We start from the raw sequence: 20,763 nt of genomic DNA on the forward strand, positions 1-20,763 counted from the left end.
AGGTGAAAATCGAGGAAGGGGTGTTTGAATCATTTCTCACTGGCCACACCTTCCCCTCCCTGCTCACCCCACAGAGCGGCTGCGCCTGGTCTCTGGCCCCCACAGGTGCGCCGGACGCCTGGAGGTCTGGCACGGCGGGCGCTGGGGCACCGTATGTGACGACGGCTGGGACCTGCGCGACGCTGCTGTGGCCTGCAGGGAACTGGGCTGTGGTGGGGCGCTGGCTGCCCCCGGGGGTGCCAGATTCGGGCCTGGTGCAGGGCCCGTGTGGATGGACGATGTGGGGTGTGGAGGAGGAGAACAGGCCCTCCGAGACTGCCCCCGAAGCCCCTGGGGCCGGAGCAACTGTGACCACAGCGAGGATGCCGGGCTGGTCTGCACCGGTACGTCGGGCCGGGGCCTGGCCCCCTCCTATCTTCCTCAGACCTCAGCTCCCTCTTGCCCCTCCAGGAAGCTGCAGCGGGCCTGCTCCCAGCTCTGCCTCCTGCCCGCCTGCTCTCCGCATGCCCAGCGCCCACTCACCACGCTCTCCAGCCCCTCCTTCCACAGCTCCTGCTGTTCTCCTTGCCAGGAACAGGAGGAGCAGGCTTGGGGCTTGGGCTAGCGCTCAGCCCTGTCCCGGGGCCTAGGCCAGTGACCGTTTGTTTAAGCCTCAGTTTTCCTGAAGGAGCGATGGAGCTAAGAATGCCTGCCTCAGGCTTGAGCCAAGTCCTGGAATGCAAGGAGCCCTGCCTGCCCTCTGCCACTGGGCTGGCCACAGCAGGGGACCCTCTCGGAGAGCCCTTGTCTCTGTGGCCAACCTCTGCTCCTTCCCCATCCTCAAGGGAGCTGGTGGGAAGGAGGGAGGGAGGGCGGTGACTTGGGGGCATGGAGGGAGACTGAGGCAGGGTGGGGACACCCACGGGTGAGCCCCTATCTCCCCTCATTCACGCCCCCTCAGCGCGGGGTCTCCTCCCCTCATACACACCCCCTTGGCAGGGGGTCTAGCTGTCTCCCAGGGGGGTCCCTCCCCTCTCCCATCCCCCTTGGACCTGGGATAGAACCCAGCAGACAGCTGTTGAGGGGGTGTTAGGTGAGAGCTCAGGAACTCCCTCCCTCCTCCTCTCCTTCCTTCCTCCCTCTCTTTCCCTTTCTCTTTCCTTTCTTTCCTTCCACAAATCTTTACACACCACCATGGCAGGGCCTGGAAACAACAGGAGAAAGGCCAGGCCCCACCCTGCTGGACTGCCCGATCCATTGACTGTAGGAGGCCGGCAGGCGGAGGGCACCCACCTGGCGTTTCATCAGCGCTGAGGTGGGGACAGTACAGGGGCTGCAGGCAAAGCTGGGTGCCTGCCCAGGACGGGTAGGAAATGCTGACATCAGTGGGTATCCAGGGGGAAGAGAAGAGAGAAAGAGGCTGACCCAAGTCTCTGCTGTATGCTGGGCCCTGTGCTGTGCACGTTACCTGGGGCCGCTCTGAGCCTCCCGCAGCCCTGACGGGGTGGATCCTCATCCCTCTCTTCACAGATGTGGGGCCGAGGCTCAGAGAGGTGACGTAAATGTCCCAAGACCCAGGTGCCTAGCAAGCCCCAGCCCCAGCCGCTGACCCTTCTGGGTCTGTATAGACCCACGCCCCACACCTGTGCCACTGCACAGTCGGCCGTAGGGATGTGGTGGGGACATGGAGGTCAGAGTAGGAGTGAGAGGCAGAGAAGGCTTGTGTGGGGTGAGGGTGGTGCCTTTGTATGCCTAGTGTACAAGCTGTGGGGGAAGAAGTGGGACCTTCAGAGCAGAGTTCACTGGAGGGAAGATGAGGCTCTGGAGAGGAGAGGGTGAAGGTGCCAAGAAAGGAAACAAATGAACTAAGGCGCCCGGTGAAGCTGGGAGCTTCGCCAGCATCTGATTTAATTCTCATGGCAACCCCGGGAGGGAGACGCTCCCCTCCCCTGTCTGCAGATGAGGAAAAGCAGACAGGTGTGTTAGACTCCTCCCTAGTTCTGTGCTCTTCTCTAGAACAGTGACTGGGGGTGATTCTGCACCTGCCTCGTTGGGGCACAGAGACAGGGACTCCAGAGTCCTCCAGTGATGACTCAACTCTTACCCCAACAGAAATGTACCCGAAGAGCCAGGCATGGTTACGGGCTCACACCTGTAACCCACATGCTTTGCGAGGATTCTTGAGGCCAGGAGTTCAAGACCAGTTTGGGCAACATAGTGAGACCCTTTCCCTACAAAACATAAAATAAAAAAAAATAGCAGGGCATGGTGGCGCATGCCTGTAGTCCCAGCTACTTGGGAGAGGCTGAGGCAGGGAGGATTCCTTGGGTCCAGGAGGTCGAGGCTGCAGTGAGCCAAGATTGCACCATTGCACTCCAGCCTGGGTGACATAGTGAGATCCCCTCCCCCCAAAAATAAAAAAATGAAATGTACCCTATGTACCCTAAAGCCAGCAAGAGGTTAATATCTAGACTAGTGGCTTTCAGCTGGCAAGGGAGTGAGGGCTTTCTTATCCTCTTCCTCCCCAAAGGACATCAGGCAATGTCTTGAGACATTTTTGGTTGTCACAGCTAGGGGAGGGGTTGCCACTGGCACGTGGTGGGTAGAGAATGCAGTACAGGACGGTCCCCATGATAAAGGAGGATGCCCAATGCTAGTAGCGCTGAGACTTGGCAATCCGGCTTTCTAGGATGGGAGGGGCCAGGAAGGGGAGGTGGATCCAGGGGACCAGAGCCAGAGCTCCCAGCATCCCCAGCCCTCACCGCCCCGAGGCAAGGGATATGGGGGATGCACCAGAGTTGGACTCTGGGCCAGTGACTTCCTGTCTTGGAACGTTTTCCTCATTTGGATAGTGAAGATGGAATATTTGCTTCCCAGAGTCACCTTGGGGTTGCAGCCTGCCTGAGCATAACTTAGTCCCCGCTCATCCACCCTCGTTTCCTGGCCCTGTGCTCCCTCTCCCACTCTCCAGGCCCAGCACCTCGGCTGCGCCTGGCCGATGGCCCCCACGGGTGCGCCGGCCGCCTGGAGGTCTGGCACGGGGGGCGTTGGGGGTCAGTGTGTGATGACGCCTGGGACCTGCGAGATGCCGCTGTGGCCTGCCGGGAGCTGGGCTGCGGAGGGGCGCTGGCTGCCCCTGGGGGCGCCTTCTTTGGGGAGGGGTCCGGACCCATCATCCTGGACGACCTTCGGTGTCGGGGAAATGAGACGGCCTTACGATTCTGCCCAGCTCGGCCCTGGGGCCAGCATGACTGTCACCACCGCGAGGACGCCGGGGCCGTGTGTGACGGTGAGGGGGCTGTGGTGGAGGACCGGGAGGTGGGCGTGGTGGTGCTTGGAGCGGAGGGTCAAGTCCGCTGGGGGGGGGGGTGGGTCCCTGCGCACCCTTCCTGCCCTCTGTCCGGACTTTCCACTCCGCCATCTTATTCCCCTCTGAATCGTCACCCTGCGTCAGTGGTTCTCAGCTGGGGGTGGCTTTGCCCCCAAGGGGACATTGGACAGTGTTTGGAAACATTTTTGATGGTCACAGCTGGTGGTGGGGGTGCTCCTGGCACCCAGGGGTTAGAGGCCAGGGGTGTTGCTTAGGATCCTGCAGTGCACAGGACGCTCCCACAGCCAAGAACAATCCAGCCTCAAATGGAAACAGAGGCGAGGATGAGCCTCAGCCCTGTGGCAGCCCTGGCCGGCCCTGCCTTCTGGCCCCCGGCGGAAGCCAGCCTTCTCCTCTGCATAAGGTCACCCCCCGCTTCTCTGTCACCCCTAAGCTACCATGCCCTCTGCTCTCTCTCTTCCGTTGCTCCGCATTCACACCCCCTCTCCCCAGGTCAGGGATGTGGAAAGCCGTGGGCTGTGTCTAGGGAGGAGGTTTGGCAGGAAGAGATCTCCGTGTGCAGCTGAGAGGACTGAGGAAGGATGACGCAGGAGGTGGGGGTGCCGGCTCCGGGATGGAGGGTGTGTGGGGGTGGCAATCACTTACCCCCTGCTCCACAGGCATGCCCTTAGGCTATGTCCCTCCCACGGCCCCCACGGACAGCAACAACTCCACGCCCAGGGAGGCTGCCTCCAGGCCCCTATCCACCATGACGAGCCAGGCTCCAGGGACAGCAGGCGTTTCACCTCCTCCAGCCTCCCCTACTGTCCTTTGGGAGCCTGGACCGGAAGCCGGTGAGTCCCTCCATGCTCCCCAAGAAAACAGGGTCCTTCCTTCTGTTTCCATCCCTCAGCTCTGAGACTGTCTCATGGGGGGCCTCTTGCAAAGAGAAAGGTGGAGAAGAGGAGCACAGGGGCCTCGCCCAGGACACTGAGCTGGGTTCAATGCTCTGCTGTCACATCTGGGAGCATGTGATAATTCTTGAACAAGGGGTCCTGACTTTCATCATTTACCGAGCCCCCAAAATTCTGTAGCCAGTCCTGGATAAGAGAAAGGATGCTGGGCTAAGAGTCTGCTCTATTCCCGAGCTGCATGGTGTGGCTGTAGGATCCATCATGGGGTACTCAAGGCCAGCTTCAAGCAACAGCCCTGCTCAAACATTACCTTTACTTTCCAGAGTCTCTGGTTCTTTAGCAAATGTGATCAATGGTTCTGCCTGCCTCCTTTCCACTATATATATATATATATATATTTTTTTTTTTGAGATTGGATCTAATTCTGTCACTCAGGCTGGAGTGCAGTGGTGTGATCATGGCTCACTGAAGCCTCAACCTCTCAACCTGCAGGCTCAAGTGATCCTCCCACCTCAGCTTCCCAAGTAGCTGGGACTACTAATTTTTTGTATTTTTTTGCAGAGATGGGGTTTGCCATGTTGCCCAGGCTGGTCTTGAACTCCTGAGCCCAAACCATCTGCCTGCCTCAGCCTCCCAAAGTGCTGGGATTAGAGGTGTGAGCCACTGCGCCTGGCCTCTTTCATGAGTATTGAAAGGACTGTTGTTTTAAAATATAGGTGTTATTATTACCCAGGTATGGTGAGGCCAGGAGCTCAGGAGATGACAGCCACTAAAAAGATAGTGACTAACGGTTCTCAAGAGGACGGTGTGCCACACAGGGCCACACAGGAAGCACCAGGGCCAGGCAGGAGGTAGAGGGAGTGAGGGGGAAGCACGGCAGGAATCTTTTATACATTTATTTAGAGACAGGGTCTCACTTGGTTGCCCAGGCTGGAGTGCAGTGGTGTAATCACAGCTCCCTGCAGCCTCAAACTGCTGGACTCAAGTGATCCTCCCACCTCCGCCTCCTGGGTAACACAGCTGCATGCCACTGGAGCCCAGCTAATTTTTTTTTTTTTTTTTTTTTTTTTTTGTAGAGACAGGGCCTCACTATTGTCCAGGTTGGTCTCAAACTCCTGGCCTCAGATGATCCTCCTGTCTTGGCCTCCCTAAGTGCTGGGATTATAGGCATGAGCCACCTGGCCAGGTGCAGGGGTCTTTCTTGTGTTTTTTGCAGGAAAGAATAGGTGAGACAGGTTGAGCAGGCTTAGAATTGGCTGGTTTGAAGAATTTCAGCGAGGCGAGGTGGGGAGGGTGGCGGCTCACAGGGTTGTCCTTAGTCATCTGGTACTTGGCCCTGGGGCAATGAGGACAGGTGCAGAGTGGCCTGGGGTGCGAGAGCCCAGTGGAGAGGGTGGTTTGCACACAAAAGGCATGCTCAAGCCATTTACCATCTCTAGGAATTAGCTAACCCTGGGAGGGTCAGTCCCTCAGGATCAGGAATGCTCCAAGATGTCAAAGCATCAGAAATACAGAAAATAAAAAGGCGTGGTTAACACAGCTATCTCCTCAAGATGGGAAAAGGCCGAACAAAAGCAGCAACTTATTTTCACCATGATCACCATTCCCAGAGGCCTCGTTCCCCTTTTCCTGAATAATAATATCAGCTAACACTGAACGAGCATGCACTGGCTCCTGGTGACTGATTCTGTTCCCAGTTCTCTCCGTGTCTCAGTCCAGGTGATGCTTACAGCCATTGCAGTGTGGGTACTGACAGGTCTCCATGTTACAGATGAGGCAGCACAGCTGAGAAATGGGAGAGCCAGGATTCAAGCAAAAACACTTGTTCCAGGGCTCACGTTCTTTAAAAAACAATTGTGATAAAACATACATGACATAAAGTTTACCATTTTTACCAGTCTTTTTTTTTTTTTTTTTTTAAACAGGGTCTCGCTCTGTCACCCAGGCTGGAGTGCAGTGGCACGATCTTGGCTTACTGCAACCTCTGCCTCCCGGTTCAAGCGATTCTCCTGCCTCAGCCTCCCGAGTAGCTGGGATTACAGGCTGAGCCACTGCACCCAGCCCATGCCTGGCTAATTTTTGTATTTTTAGTAGAGACAGAGTTTCTCCACGTTGGCCAGGCTGGTCTCAAACTCCTGACCTCAGGTGATCTACCCGCCTGGGCCTCCCACAGTGCTGGAATTAACAGGTGTGAGCCACCGTGCCCGGCCTGCTGCTCCCTGTCTTTTAAAGGACTTCCTCTGAGAAGGCTTCTCTAGCTTCCTCAGGCAGAATTTTTCTCACCTTCTCCTCGTTGTGTGTCTGCCTTGCCTTTTGGGCACTTCCACTACTCCCTTTAGCTTGCTGAGCTGTAATGAAGTGTGTGCATGCTACTTTCCCTAAAGACCGAGAGCTTTTCAAAGCAGAGGCTGTGCCTGACTCATAAACAACAACAAAACACCTTATTATCCCTGGTGGTCTAGAGGTTAGGAAAATAAAATCTAAAAAAGAAGAAAAAAACCCTTATTAAACCAATAATAATGAGAGAAAATTAAGGGTGGTGAACAATTGCATGGAAAAAGACATTTTAATTGAGGTGAAATTCATGTAACATAAAGTTAACCAGTTTAAGTATACAACTTAAGTGGTATTTATACATTCAAAATGCTGTACAACCACTACTATTTGGCTACTGTGAATGGTGCTGCTATGAACATTGACATACCGGTATCTGTGTGAATACCTGTTTTCAGTTTATTTTGGGTATATCCCTAGTAGCAGACTTTCTAGATTATATGGTAATTTGATGTGTAGCTTTTTGAGGATCCTCCAAACTCTGCCTGACTCATTATCCCTCGTGCCTAATGCAGAAAATGGCACAAAAAAGGCCTCATGAAATACTTGCTGCCTGGAGGAAAGGATGGATGAATGGAGGGAAGGCCTAGATGTATGAGTGGAAAGGAAGATGGGGGGAGAGAAAGGTGGATGAAGAGTCAGGAGGCTGGGCGACTTCCCTGACTCTAATTCTTTGGGTCTCTTCTACCCCAGGGTCCCCCCAGCTGCGCCTGGTGGCTGGGCCCAGCAAGTGCTCAGGTCGACTGGAGGTGTGGCATGACCAGCGCTGGGGGACCGTGTGTGACGATAGCTGGGACATGCGGGACTCAGCCGTGGTCTGCCGGGAGCTGGGCTGTGGTGGACCTCGGCAGCCAGACCCTGCTGGTGGCCGCTTTGGCTGGGGCGCGGGCCCCATCTGGCTGGATGATGTGGGCTGTGTGGGGACCGAGGCTTCGCTGTCCGACTGCCCTGCTGCTCCCTGGGGAAAGCACAACTGCGCTCACAATGAGGATGTTGGGGTCACCTGCACTGGTAAGGAGGCCCTAGCTATCTGTTGACTCCAGGAGGGCTTCCTGGAGGGGAACAGTAACTAACATGGGCACTAACATTGATTGAGCGCTTCCTAAGCCCCAGCCCTGTCCTGGTGTTTCTGCATATATAACCACATTGAAATCACATAATAAGTCTAGGGTGGTGTGTGTTATGCCCATTTTACTGATAAAGAAGCTGAGGCATAGAGAGGTTGGGTAACTTGCTCAAGATCACACAGCAACAACTAACTGGCAGATCTGGGATTCCCACTCAGAGAAGCTGCTGCTTCCTCTTCCTTCCAGGAATCAAGGAAATCTCCCACTAAGAAAGGAGCTTTAGCTTTCCTAAGATGAAAGGAAGCAGGCAGGGCACTGGGAGATGGAGAGAAGCCGAAGTGAGAGCCAATTAACATAAACTCAGGCAATGCCTGTTATTAAATTGAAGAGGCTGCCAGGTGCAAGGTCCTCATGCTGGGCTCATGAATGGAATGAACATGGTCTTGGTCTTTGAATAGCTCATAGCTCATGAAGAGAAAGAAATACTCTAACAAATCATTGCAAACCTGTGTGACTCGTTATAGTTTGAGGTTACCAAGACCACTGTCAGAGTCAATAATCTGCTAGAAGAACTCATAGAAACAAAGAATCTGTTACACTCAGGGTTATCATTTATCACAGTGAAAGGATACAGATTAAAATCAGCCAAGGGAAGAGGCGCCTGAGGCAGGGCTCAGGAGAGAGCAGGTGTGAGCTTCCAACTGTCCTGTCCCAGTGGAGTTGTGCAGACAGCACTTCATTATCCCAGCAACGAAGTGGGACAACACACATGAGGAACTGCCAACTAGGGAAGTTCCCCTGAGCCTTGGCGTCCAGAGTGTTCGTGGGGACTCAGTCACGTACATGTGGCTGACCATAAATCACACTGTTAGCAAAGGCGATCTGGCATGGCCCAAGTGCCCCAGGGAAAAAAATCTCTTATCAGGCAAGGTGTTCCAAAGGCTTCGAAGTCATCTCCCAGGAGCCGGGGAAAAGGCTAAACCCTTCTTTGGGCAAGGTTAATCCTTTACTGCACACGTGTGCTAATCAGAAAGATGGAAGATGGAAAGTGGTGTCTCAAAGGATGGAGGCATCACCTCTGCTGGAAGCTACGGCTCTTCCCTCTGTCCCCGTCTTCCTGAGGGCCACGGGGGCACCACAGAAGGATTCTGAGTTCAGGAGTGGCCTGTCAGTAAGAATTGACAGGGAGGTGGGGAGACCTGTCAGAAGGTGTAGGAAATGAGGCCCTGACTCAGAGCAGAAGCTGAGGAGATGGAGAAGGGCGGTCAGGTGTGAAAGGGTGAGGGGGTCAGTTATGTCCAGATTGTAAATGCCAAGAAGGCGGGGGTGGTGTTGGGTTTGGCTTGCCACAGGCTCCCCAAGGGTCTAATACGGTGTGTGGCTCATAGGAGGTGCTCAATAAATATTTGTGACAATAAATGAATGAATGATGAATGAATGGGAACTGGGTGAATGACTGGAGAGAAGGAGGGGCCTGGGTAGATGATCTTGTCATCATGGTGTCTCCGTCTTCTCTTCCTGTGCCACTCACCTTCCAGGGCCCCCAGGCCTGGACTCCATCTCAGACCCCTTCAGCTGGAGCTGGATTCCTGGACTGGGGAGAGATCGGGATGCCTGGCTCCCGGGAGAGCTGGCCACCAAGCCCTCTGCAAGTGTGACTGCCAGTGTTCTGGAGAAAACAACCACGAAGGCCCCAGGGAAAATGCCTAAGAGTACTAAGAAGTGGGTGACAAAAAATGCAAAGAGACCAACCACTCAACCCCCAGTGATGCCAACCACGAAACACTCCAGGGCCCAAAGCCCCCGAAACCTAACCTCACAGACCACTACAGCCCTGACCACTGAGGCCTCCCGAAGACCTACCTCTGAGTTTACCAGAAGGCCGACCACGGAGGCCCCCCAGAGATGGACCTCTCACACCACTGCCACACTGACCCCTGAGGCCCCCAGAGAACGGACCACTAAGACCATGGCAATGCTGACCACTCAAGGCCCCCAAGAAATGACTTCTGAGTCCACTATCAAGAGTATCCCTCAGGCCTCCCTGGAGCCATCTGCTGAGATCCCAGAAGGGTCTCCAGAGTCACCCAAAGACCCAGCCCCCTCTCCCAGTGCTAGCACCACTGGGGAATCAGGTGAGTGGCCGTGAGGGGTGTGGGAAGAGAATGGGAGAGGCTGACCCTCCCTCCTGACCTAAGGGCCTTCCACGCAGGCCTGTTCCGGGTTCGTCTGGCCGATGGGCCCAACCGCTGTGCCGGCCGGCTGGAAGTGTGGCATGCCGGACGCTGGGGAACAGTGTGTGATGACAACTGGGACCTGCGGGACGCCACTGTGGCCTGCTGGGAACTGGGCTGTGGAAAGGTCCGGCCTCGAGTAGGCAAAACCCATTACGGCCCTGGGACTGGGCCCATCTGGCTGGATGACATGGGCTGTAAGGGAAGCGAGGCCTCGCTGAGCGACTGCCCCTCGGGGGCTTGGGGGAAGCACAACTGTGACCACGAGGAAGACGTGGGGCTCACCTGCACTGGTACCAGGGCATGGCGGCGGTGGTGGGGTTGTGGGGGGTGGCCAGGAGAATGGAGTCAGGGTGGAGCCAGGTGACGGCACCATGGTCGACTCTAAAGAACTGGGCATGAGGGGTCGGGGTGGGGAGATCCCAGAGTTGCTCCAGAAGATTCCAAAAGGTGAGGGAAGAGCAGCAGCAAGGACCTCTGAGAAAGAGGATGGGGTCAACCATTACCCCCATTTCTCCAAAGGCTACACAGACTATGACGATTATCCCCCCTGGACCTGGGACCCCACCTCAACAGAGGACCTGGCCAAGGGGACCACCACAGCGGGGGTACCTGGACACACTCTCCCCTGGGGCACCACCAGGCGCCTGGGGAGCTCCTCCCCAGCAACAAGGCGCCTGCCGGACACAGGTGAGGGGCCTGATTGGGGTGGCCATGGGGGGCCTCCATAAATGTCCATTCGCTTCCCTGCAGGGTTTCCAGAAAGACCCTTCTCAATGAGTTGGCTGAGGCCTCGGGGCACCCCGGAAAGGTTTTCCTTGGCTCCTGAGACCCTAAACGCATTACCTCCTTGGACTCAATGGTGACACTTCTTCAGAGCCAAGGACACCATCTAAGAGGTCAGGCTAAGCTCAGCAATCCTGAGTCCATGGCCCTCCCGTAAACCACACAATACGCAAGCCTGGGGCCCTCAGTCAAACCCACAACCAAGGGCCACACTGTCATCACATCACCGTCCCCACCCCAGCTCCCCCAGAGCAAGAGAAACCTTACCCATTCTTGAAGCTCACGCTCTGGTCTGGGTCTGGTATGGCTCAGACAGAGGTGGGGACTCCTGGAGTGCAGCTTCTCTCCTTACCCTGGCTGTCCCCTCCCTCTGGCCAGCAGAATCAGCCTCCAGGGCCACAGCTCTGTCCCCCTCTGCTCTGTGGCCTCTGTCTTGCTGTTGCAGCTCCTTCCACACCTGGGACCACACCTGGGACCTTGCCCCGCTTTGGCCTCCACATCGCTGCCACCACATTCTTCTGCCTTTTTCTTTGCCTGTCTTCCTTGTATCCCCATCTCTCAGGGTCCCTGTGAATCCATCTCTGCTCCTGTTTCTCACTCGCTGTTGGTCTCTTTTTCTTTCATTATCCATTTCTCACCCTCATCATCTCTATCTCTGTATTGCCCAGGATGGAGTGCAGTGGTGTGATCTCAGCTCACTGCAGCCTTGACTGCCCGGGCCCAAGCGATCCTCCTGCCTCAGCCTCCTGAGAAGGTGGGACTACAGATGTGCGCCACCACACCCGGCTCATTTTTAATTTTTGTAGAGACAGGCTCACTATGTTGCCCAGGCTGGTCTCAAACTCCTAAGCTCAGGCGATCCTCCTGTCTCTCTCAAAGTGCTGGGCTTATGTCTGGGTTTATACACGTGAGCCACCATGCCTGGCCTCACTCCATTTTCCATGGTCAAATTCTCTATCTTTTCTTCTCTGTGCCAATCTCTTTTTTCCTTTCATTTTCAATTTCTCACACTCATCTTTATGCCGTATTTTTTTTCATGGTAATCTCTTTTGCTCTCTCTCTCACCATCTTTCTCATTTTTTTTTCTTTCGTTGTCAGTTTCATATTCCCATCATTTCTTTTTCCCTGTCTTTCTTTTTCAATTTCTCACCCTCATAATCTCTATTTCTCACTCCAGTTTTCGTGGTCAGTTTCTCTTTATTTTTTTCTCCCGTGTCCTTCTGTCTTTTTGTTTCATTATCAGTCTCACACTCTCATCATCTCTGTTTCTCACCTAGTTTTTCCTGGTCAACTTATCTGTCTTTCCCCCTCAGTCTTTCACTTTTCTTTCAGATCTCACCTTCACCACCTCTGTTTCTCACTCCATTTTTCATGGTAAATTTCTCTCTCTCTTTTTTGAGACAGGTTCTTGCTCTGTTGCCCAGGCTGAAGTGCAGTGGTGCGATCTCAGCTCACTGCAGCCTTGAACTCCCAGGCTCAGGTGATCCTCCCACCTCAGCCTCCTGAATAGCTGGGATTACAGATGCACACCACCATGCCTGGCTAATTTTTTTTTTTGAGACGGAGTCTTGCTGTGTTGCCCAGGCTGGAGTGCAGTGGCGTGGTCTCGGCTCACTGCAACCTCTGCCTCCCGCGTTCAAGTGATTCTCCTGCCTCAGCCTCCTGAATAGCTGGGATTACAGGCACCCGCCACCACACGGAGCTAATTTTTGTATTTTTAGTAGAGACGGGTTTCACCGTGTTGGCCAGGCTGGTCTCAAATTCCTGACCTCATGATCCGCCTGCCTCGGCCTCCCAAAGTGCTGGGATTACAGGGGTGAGCCACCGCTCCTGGCCTGATTTTTTGTCGAGATGGGTTCTCACTATGTTGCCCAGGCTGGTCTCAAACTCCTGGGCTCAAGTCATCGGCTTGCTGCGGCCTCCCAAAGTGCTGGAATTGCAGGCGGGAGCCACTGGGCCCAGCCTGTTTCTGTATCTTCCCTTCTCTTGTCTTTCACTTTCAGTTCTCAGCTTCGCCACCTGCTTCTCACTCCATTTTTCACGGTAGGTTTTTCTATAATTACCTCATACTCTCATCATCTCCATTTCTCACTGCGTTCCCTCCCCAGGCCCAGGGCTGTGGTATCTTTTCCTTCGTCTCTTAACGGTTGTTTTCTGAGTCTCTGTCTCCCGCGCCTTCCCTGTAGTCTCCTGCGTGCTCTCTTCTCTCTCCCCCTCGTTTCTCTCACGGTCGGCCCCCTTCCCTCCGTTTCTGTCTCCCGCGGGCTCCTCTGTCCGTTTCTCACCATCCCCGCCGCCCTCGCCACTCCCTCACGGGAGGTTTCACTCCCCACAGCGTTTCTGCCCTCCCTCTGTGCCCGTCGCAGTCGCTGTTTCTCCGTCTTCTCCCTCCATTCCACTCTCCCGTCCTGCTTGCCGTCTGGGACTGCCTGGGTTTCTGCCTCTGTCGCCCCGCGCCCCGTACCTGGGCCCTCCTGAGAGGCCCAAGCCTCCCGCTCCCGCAGGAGAATCTCGCCACAAGCGTCCTTTCCCGCCTTTTTTTCTGGCCCTCAGCACGCATGCGCACGCGCAGTGGGCCCGGGAATGGAGGGATGGGAATGGGGCAGGAGTTCATCTGCCTCGCACCTCGTGACGTCACAGGCGCGCTGCGCCTCCTGATTTGCCAGCCGGCGCATCGCCGCGGTAATAACAGCTGGGCGAAGGGCAACCAGGCCCCAAGAAGCGGGCCTTGCGGTGGGGAAAGGGAGGGAGGAAGCAGGCCCTGGAGGCGCCGTGACTTGGGGGTGGGTGGGCTCCAGTTGTGAGTTAGAGCTATCATTACGTTTCCAGAGCCGGAAGCGGGAGCTCCGAGAGGTGATGCTCCTCCTTCAAGGACTGCCAGGGTTGCAGCGCCTCCCTAGCCCATAGCGCCTCCTCGTGGTGGAGGCGGGCACGTGCCGGGCACGGCGGCTGCGGAGACAGCGGGTCCAGCCTCGGGACCCCTCCCGTAGGGTAGGGAGGCAGCCAATGAGCAGAAATAAATGCAGAATTACAAACTGCGCCGGGGAAATGAAAAGACAGCCATGTGTGCAACCTTATCAATAGGAAGACTTGGAGGCGTGTGCGGGGTGGGGTGGGAGACACGGCAGGCATGCATTCTTAGCTTCAGGAGCAACGTAACCTTGAAAAAGTGACTTCATCTCTTTGAGTCCCCGTTTCTTATTTATATTGTTTTATTTATTTATTTATTTATTTATTTATTTATTTATTGAGACGGAGTCTCGCTCTGTCACCCAGGCTGGAGTGCAGTGGCGCTATCTCAGCTCACTGCAACCTTTGCCTCCCGGGTTTAAACTATTCTCCTGCCGCAGCCTCCCGAGTACTGGGATTACAGGTGCCCGCCACCACACCCGGCTAATTTTTGTATTTTTAGTAGAGACGGGGTTTCACCATGTTGGTCACGCTGGTCTCAAACCCGACCTCGTGATCCACTCGCCTCGGCCTCCCAAAGTGCTGAGATTACAGGCGTGAGCCACCGCGCCCGGCCACCCGTTTCTTTCTCTGGAAAAAAAAAAATGGGGCGCCAGGGTTGTTGGAAAGGTGGAAGGAGAGCTCACCTAGTCTGTGCTGGGCATGCATGACCCCAACTGCAGGCCATAGGAACTGTTGCTACACCTGTGTTTCAGATGGGGTAAAAAGTGAGGCTCAGAGTTGTTTAATTTAGGAGCCACGATTATAATCTGTTTTAAGTGATTTCACACGTTTTGCTCCTTGGATTGGGAACCATGTATGCTAAAATAGAAGCACGAGTCTGGAGTCCGACTCTCCTACCAGGTTCCAATCATGGTTCCAACCCGGATTAGAACTAGTTGGGTGACTGCAGGCCCCAATTCAATGAGCAAAATGTGTGTGAAATCATTTAAAACCGCAGAATATTGCTTGTTAGGGTTATTTGCTGAAAACGAACAACAGCTGCAGGATTCCAGGGAAGGAGCGATTATTTGTAGTAGAGAAATCAAGGAAACCTCACAGGGGAGATGGTATTATTTCATCAGCAGGCCACAAGGAGAAATGAATTCTCACAGAAGCAAAGGGTAGGAGAAATTTGCATTGCCAGAAATTTTCATCAGTGTTACCCATCTCTGCTAGACTTTAAGCTCTGTGAAAGGTCTGTATCTATTTCCATTACTGCCATAATACATTGCCACAAATTTAGTGGTTTAAAACAACTCAGACTTATTATCTTGCAGCTTTGTAGATCAGAAGTCAGATTCGCTTAGTGGGCTAAGATCAAGGTGCCAGCAGGGTGGTTCCCTTTGGAAGGCTCTAGGGGAGAATCCATTCCCCTGCCTTTTCCAGCTTCTAGAGGCCTCCTTGGCTTGTGGCTCCATCCCCCATCATCAAAGCCAGCAACATTGCACCTCTCTGACCTTTCCTCTGCCTTCGTATTTTTCTATCTCACTGTGGCTTGAAAGGTTCTCTGATTTTATTTATTTATTTATGAGACAGAGTCTCACTCTGTTGCCCAGGCTGGAGTGCAGTGGTGTGATCTCGGCTCACTGCAGCCTTCGCTGCCCAGGTTCAAGCAATTCTCATGCCTCAGCCTCCTGAGTAGCTGGGATTACAGGCGTGTGCCACCACTCCTGACTAATTTTTGTATTTTTAGTAGAGATGGAGTTTCACCACGTTGGCCAGGCTGGTCTCGAACTCCTGACCTCAGGTGATCCGCCCGCCTCGGTCACCCAAAGTGCTGGGATTACAGGCGTGAGCCACGGCACCCAGCCAGTTCTCTGAGTTTAAGGACTTAGATTGGGGCCACTTGGCTAATCAGGATAATTTCTCCATTTCAAGGTCTGGACCCTTAATTACATCCACAAGTCCCCTTTTGCCACGTAAAGTAACATATTCACAGTTTCTGTGGATTGGGGCACACACATCTTTGGGGGAGGGGCATATTATCTTGTCTATCATGGATCTGTCTGGAATCCCTAGTGTCTAGGGCAGTGCTTGAAACTCAGTAGTTAATTTTTACGTTATTTGTTAAACAAATGAACGAACAAATGAGAGATGGCAGTGTAAGTCTAGAGAGACACAGGAGATGAGATGAGGTTGGAGGCTTGTGGAGTTTTTTTTTTTTTTTTTTTGAGACGGAGTCTGTCGCCCAGGCTGGAGTGCAGTGGCATGATCTTGGGTCTCTGTCAGCTCCGCCTCCTGGGTTCACGCCATTCTCCTGCCTCAGCCTCCTGAGTAGCTGGGACTACAGGCGCCCACCACCATGGCTGGCTAATTTTTTGTATTTTTAGTAGAGACGGGGTTTCACCGTGTTAGCCAGGATGGTCTCAATCTCCTGACCTCGTGATCTGCCCTCCTCGACCTCCCAAAGTGCTGGGATTACAGGCGTGAGCCACCATGCCCGGCCAGAGTTTGGATTTTTATGAAGCAGCATTTCTTCAGGTTTCCTGGATGATGGAATTTGGAGACACAGATGTCAGTTCATGTGTCAAATGCCTACTGTGTGACAGAGCATGTACTAACTACTGGGCGGTAGTGTTAGGGAACAAAGCAGGGGAAGGGGCAGGAGAGACTGAGGGTTGCAGTTTAAAATAGGATGGACAGGTGTGGTGGCTCACGCCTGTAATCCCAGCACTTAGGGAGGCTGAGGCAGAGGGATCGCTTGAACCCAGGAGTTCGAGACCACCCTGGCCAACATGGTGAAACCCGGTCTCTACTAAAAATACAAAAAAATTAGCCTGGTGTGGTGGCACATGCCTATAATCCCAGCTACTCGGGAGGCTGAGGCAGGAGAATTGCTTGAACCTGGGAGGCGGAGGCCACAGCGAGCCAAGATTGTGCCACTGTACTCCAGCCTGGGCAACAGAGACTGTCTCAAAAAAATAAATAAATAAAAATAAAATAAAATAAAAAATTCAGCAAGCATGGTGGCGTGCTCCTGTAGTCCCAGCTACCCGGGAGGTTGAGGCAGAAGAATCACTTGGGCCCTGGAGGTTGAAGCTGTAGTAAGCCATGGTCAAGCCACTGCACTGCAGCCTGGGTGAGTGAGACCCCGTCTCAAAAAAAAAAAAAAAAAGGATGGTTAAGAGACATCTTATGGGCCGGGCGCTGTGGCTCACTCTAGTCCCAGCACTTTGGCAGGCTGAGGCAGGTGGATTACCTGAGGTCAGGAGTTCGAGACCAGCCTGACCAACATGGTGAAATCCTGTCTCTACTAAAAATACAAAAAATTAGCCAGATGTGGTGGCGCATGCCTATAATCCCAGCTACTCGGGAGGCTGAGGCAGGAGAATCGCTTGAATCCAGGAGGCGGAGGTTGCAGTGAGCTGAGATCAAGCCATTGCACTCCAGCCTGGGTGACAGAGCGAGACTCCGTCTCAAAAAAAAAAAAAAGAGAGACATCTTACTAAGAAGCTGCCACTTAAGTGAGAAGGCCCTGAGGCCCTGAGGTGGGTGCATGCTCTGCAGGTTTAAGGAATAGCAACAAGGTGGATGGGGCTGGAGCGGATTGTTGGGTGGAAACAGTGGCAGTGGCGGAGATGGGGAATGGACTGTAGGGGCCAGAGTGGATGCAGGGAGCCCGGGAGGTCCAGGGGAGAGTGACAATGGCTCTGATCAAGGTGGCAGTGGAGACCAAGAGAGACGTGGATGTATTCAAGCCATATTCTGGGGGTTGAGCTGATGGAGCTGAGTGATGGGTTGGGGACGGTGAGGAGAGGGAGGCAGGGAACGGGTACCTTTTACCAGGTTGGGGAGCTCTGTGAGGTGGGGGCACAGCAGCCAGAGTGGGGATATCAGGAGATATTAGCTGTGCATCCTGGAGGTCCAGGGAGCGCCTGGGCTGAGGATATAACTTAGCGAGACGGAATTTGAAGCTGTGGGAGTGGATGTGACTGCACAGATAGACAGCTGTGTCTAATGTAGTTCCCGCCACTGCCAGCTGGGAAGCCGGGGAGACCCGTGCATGGGGTATCACCGGAGGTTTATCACCCTATGAGGTCATGCAGTTAGAAGAGGATCCAGGACTAAATATGAGATTAACTTTAGAGGCTGGATGATGATGAGGATAATGGTAGCTACTATTTTATTGCATGCTCTCCATGTGCCAGGCGCTGTTCAAAGTGCATCCTGTGGTTAAACTCCCTTCCTCCCCATGCAGCCTTGTGAGGTGAGTCCTATCCTTAGCTTGATTTTACAGATAAGGAAACTGAGGTACGGAGAGGTCAGGATTGCAAAAGGCTGAACTTGGATTCAAACTCCAGATTCCATACCCTTACTGGCTCTAGCCTTGGAGAGTGGGAAGGACAGAATTCGGTTTGTAGAATCCAGGGCGCATAGAGCAGAGATGGCCTCATCCACAGGGGATGGGGGAGGCCTCCTGAGGACATGGCCTTTGGACTAACTCCTAAAGGATGGATAAAGGCTTGCCAGGGAAGGAAGGGGTGAGACTTGGGAGATATGTACCCAGAGGGAAAGAGAACCATTTAGAACCAGGTAGATCTGCTGGGGTCTGGAGCTGGATGCTGTCCCTTAGCTGTGTTACCCTAAGAAAGTTTCTTGCCCTCTCTGGGCGTCAGTTTGGCCATCGGTGTGAATCAGCAGCCTCCCCAGCCACCCTCTCCCCATAAGACCAGCAAAAATGACACAGTCTGACAGCATGAAGGCTGTAGGATAAAGGTGTGAGTGAGGATCCCCGTGCACTCAGCGGGGCAGGTTTGCAGTATCTAAGGAGATAAACCTGCTTCCACACAGCAATTCCACAACGAGGTGTCGAGAAATTCTCGCTCATGAGCCTAAGGACATGGGCACAAAGAGTTCACTGAAGCCATATTTGTGACAGCAAAACACTGGGAGTAACCTAAATGCCCGTCAACAGGAGCATAGATTAATACCCAGCTGTATATCCATGCAATCGAGTAGTACGTAGAGGTTCACAGAATGACCCAGAGTTATGTGTATCTTTTTATTCTTTTTTTTTTTTTTTTCCAAGACGGAGTCTCACGCCTGTAATCCCAGCACTTTGAGAGGCTGAGGCAGGCGGATCACCTGAAGCCAGGAGTTCGAGACCAGCCTGGCCAACATGGCTAAACACTGTCTCTACTTAAAATACAAAAAAATTAGCTGGGCATGGTGGCAGGCGCCTGTAATCCCAGCTACTAGGGAGGCTGAGGCAGGAGAATGGCTTGAACCTGGGAGGCGGAGGCTGCAGTGAGCCGAGATCTTGCCATTGCGCTGGGCAACAAGAGCGAATCTCCGTCTCAAAAAAAAAAAAAAAAAAAAAAAAGAGAAAAAAAGAAAAAAAAGAAAGAAATATGCATATGCGAATGAGAAACCAGATTTCTCACAGTGTATTCTGAGAGTACACAGGAGGCTGCCATTTCAAAAGGAAGACGGCTTCAGTTTGTGTTCTTTTTTTTGTTTTTTTGTGACAGGGTCTTGCTCTGTCACCCAGGCTGGAGTGCAGTGGCATGATCACAGCTCACTGCAACCTCTGCTTCCAGGGCTCAAGCAATTCTCATGCCTCAGCCACCCAATCAGATGGGACTACTGGTGTGCACCACCACACCTGGCTAATCTTTGTAATTTTTAGTAGAGATGGGGTTTCAACATGTTGGCCAGGCTGGTTCTGAACTCCTGGGCTTAAGTGATCCACCTGCCTTGGCCTCCCAAAGTGCTGGGATTACAGGTGTAAGCCACTGTGCCCAGCTTGATTTGTGTTCTTCATGGAGTCTTCCTAAAACCTAGCATCTTGAAAATACATCTTTTAAAAAAATTTTTTTTTTTTTAAGATGGAATTTTGCTCTTGTTGCCCAGGCTGGAGTGCAGTGACGTGATCTTGGCTCACTGCAACTTCCGCCTCCCAGATTCAAGTGATTTTCCTGCCTCAGCCTCCTGAGTAGCTGGGATTACAGGCACATTCCACCACGCCTGGCTAATTTTTGTATTTTTAGTAGAGATGGGGTTTTACCATGTTGGTCAGGCTAGTCTCAAACTCTTGACCTCGTGATCCACCCACCTCAGCCTCCTAAAATGCTGGGATTACAGGTGTGAGCCACCACACCCAGCTGAAAATACATCTTTAGTGATTCACTGATAATGGGTTTTTTTCCCTGGACTATTTTTTCTTTTCTTTTCTTTTTAAATTAATAGTACCACTAATGGTGGTGTTTTTTTTTTTTTTCTTGGTTTGCTTTTATGTTTGTTTGCTTGTTTGTTTTTGAGAAGGAGTCTCACTCTATGGTTCAGGCTGGAGTGCAGTGGTGTGAGCTCAGTTCAGTGCAAACTCTGCCTCCTGGGTTCAGGTGATTCTCCCGCCTCAGCCTCCTGAGTAGCTGGGATTACAGGTGCCTGCCACTATGCCCAGCTAATTTTTGTATTTTTCGTAGAGACAGGGTTTCACCATGTTGGCCAGGCTGGTCTTGAACTCCTGACCTCAGGTGATCTGCCTGCCTCAGCCTTTCAAAGTGCTGGGATTACAGGCGTGAGCCACCATGCTCGGCCATTACCACTAATGGTTTTTCAGGTTTCCTAATGGGTATGGTTATCTGGTAGGATTTTATAGCTACCCTTTTAAGGCGTCTAATAGAAATGGAAAGGTATTTGATTAAGAATGGTTAATAATATGAAGGCATGACTGAGGTGTCTGCTGTGCCTGGCATCAGGGTGAAATTTGACCCTTGTTCTATCAGCGTGCAGTGTCGTAGCAGGTAACAGAGCAAGGGATTTCTGTAATTGGGACCGCTAGCCACAGAGCTCAAGGCGACATCGGTGAACTTGCCCAAGGTCTTGGACACTGCCCTTCTGCCTGGTTTTGCGTTTGGAATGAGAAAACATCCTAACGGGCTCAGTTGGGTAGGAGATGAAGAGGAAGGGAATTCCGGGTGGGGGCGGCAGCGTGGGCAGAGGCTGGGAGGTGTGAAAAGCCTGCGCGTTGTGGTTGTTCCAGTGTTTTGCTGTCACAAATATGGCTGCTGTGAACTCCTTGTACCCATGAATCCCTGGGCTCATGGTAAGAATTTCTCAGCGCCTCCTTGTGGAATTGCTTGTGGAAGCAGGCATGTCTCCCTAAACATTGCAAACCTGCCCTCCTGACTCAAGGTCAGGGTCCAGCGTGAGCAGAGCATTGTGTGGGACAAGACGATGCTGGA

The 20,763-nt window shown here is 53.1% G+C and overlaps 1 protein-coding gene across 5 annotated transcripts in view; it reads left to right on the forward strand.

The window, feature by feature from the left end:
* The window catches only part of SSC5D (scavenger receptor cysteine rich family member with 5 domains), a 31,824-nt gene that overhangs the window by 3,547 nt on the left and 7,514 nt on the right, over window positions 1-20,763 (forward strand). For all 5 annotated transcript variants that reach the window (XM_063719696.1, XM_024238312.3, XM_063719695.1 and 2 more), the window contains 7 exons: window positions 75-383; window positions 2,951-3,268; window positions 3,970-4,143; window positions 7,231-7,548; window positions 9,143-9,739; window positions 9,817-10,131; window positions 10,361-10,528. In XM_063719696.1, the coding sequence (XP_063575766.1) occupies window positions 75-383; window positions 2,951-3,268; window positions 3,970-4,143; window positions 7,231-7,548; window positions 9,143-9,739; window positions 9,817-10,131; window positions 10,361-10,528 (2,199 nt within the window). The remainder of the gene's footprint in view (window positions 1-74; window positions 384-2,950; window positions 3,269-3,969; window positions 4,144-7,230; window positions 7,549-9,142; window positions 9,740-9,816; window positions 10,132-10,360; window positions 10,529-20,763) is intronic.

Source organism: Pongo abelii, chromosome 20 (genome assembly GCF_028885655.2).
Source record: "Pongo abelii isolate AG06213 chromosome 20, NHGRI_mPonAbe1-v2.0_pri, whole genome shotgun sequence".
Taxonomy (NCBI): domain Eukaryota; kingdom Metazoa; phylum Chordata; class Mammalia; order Primates; family Hominidae; genus Pongo; species Pongo abelii.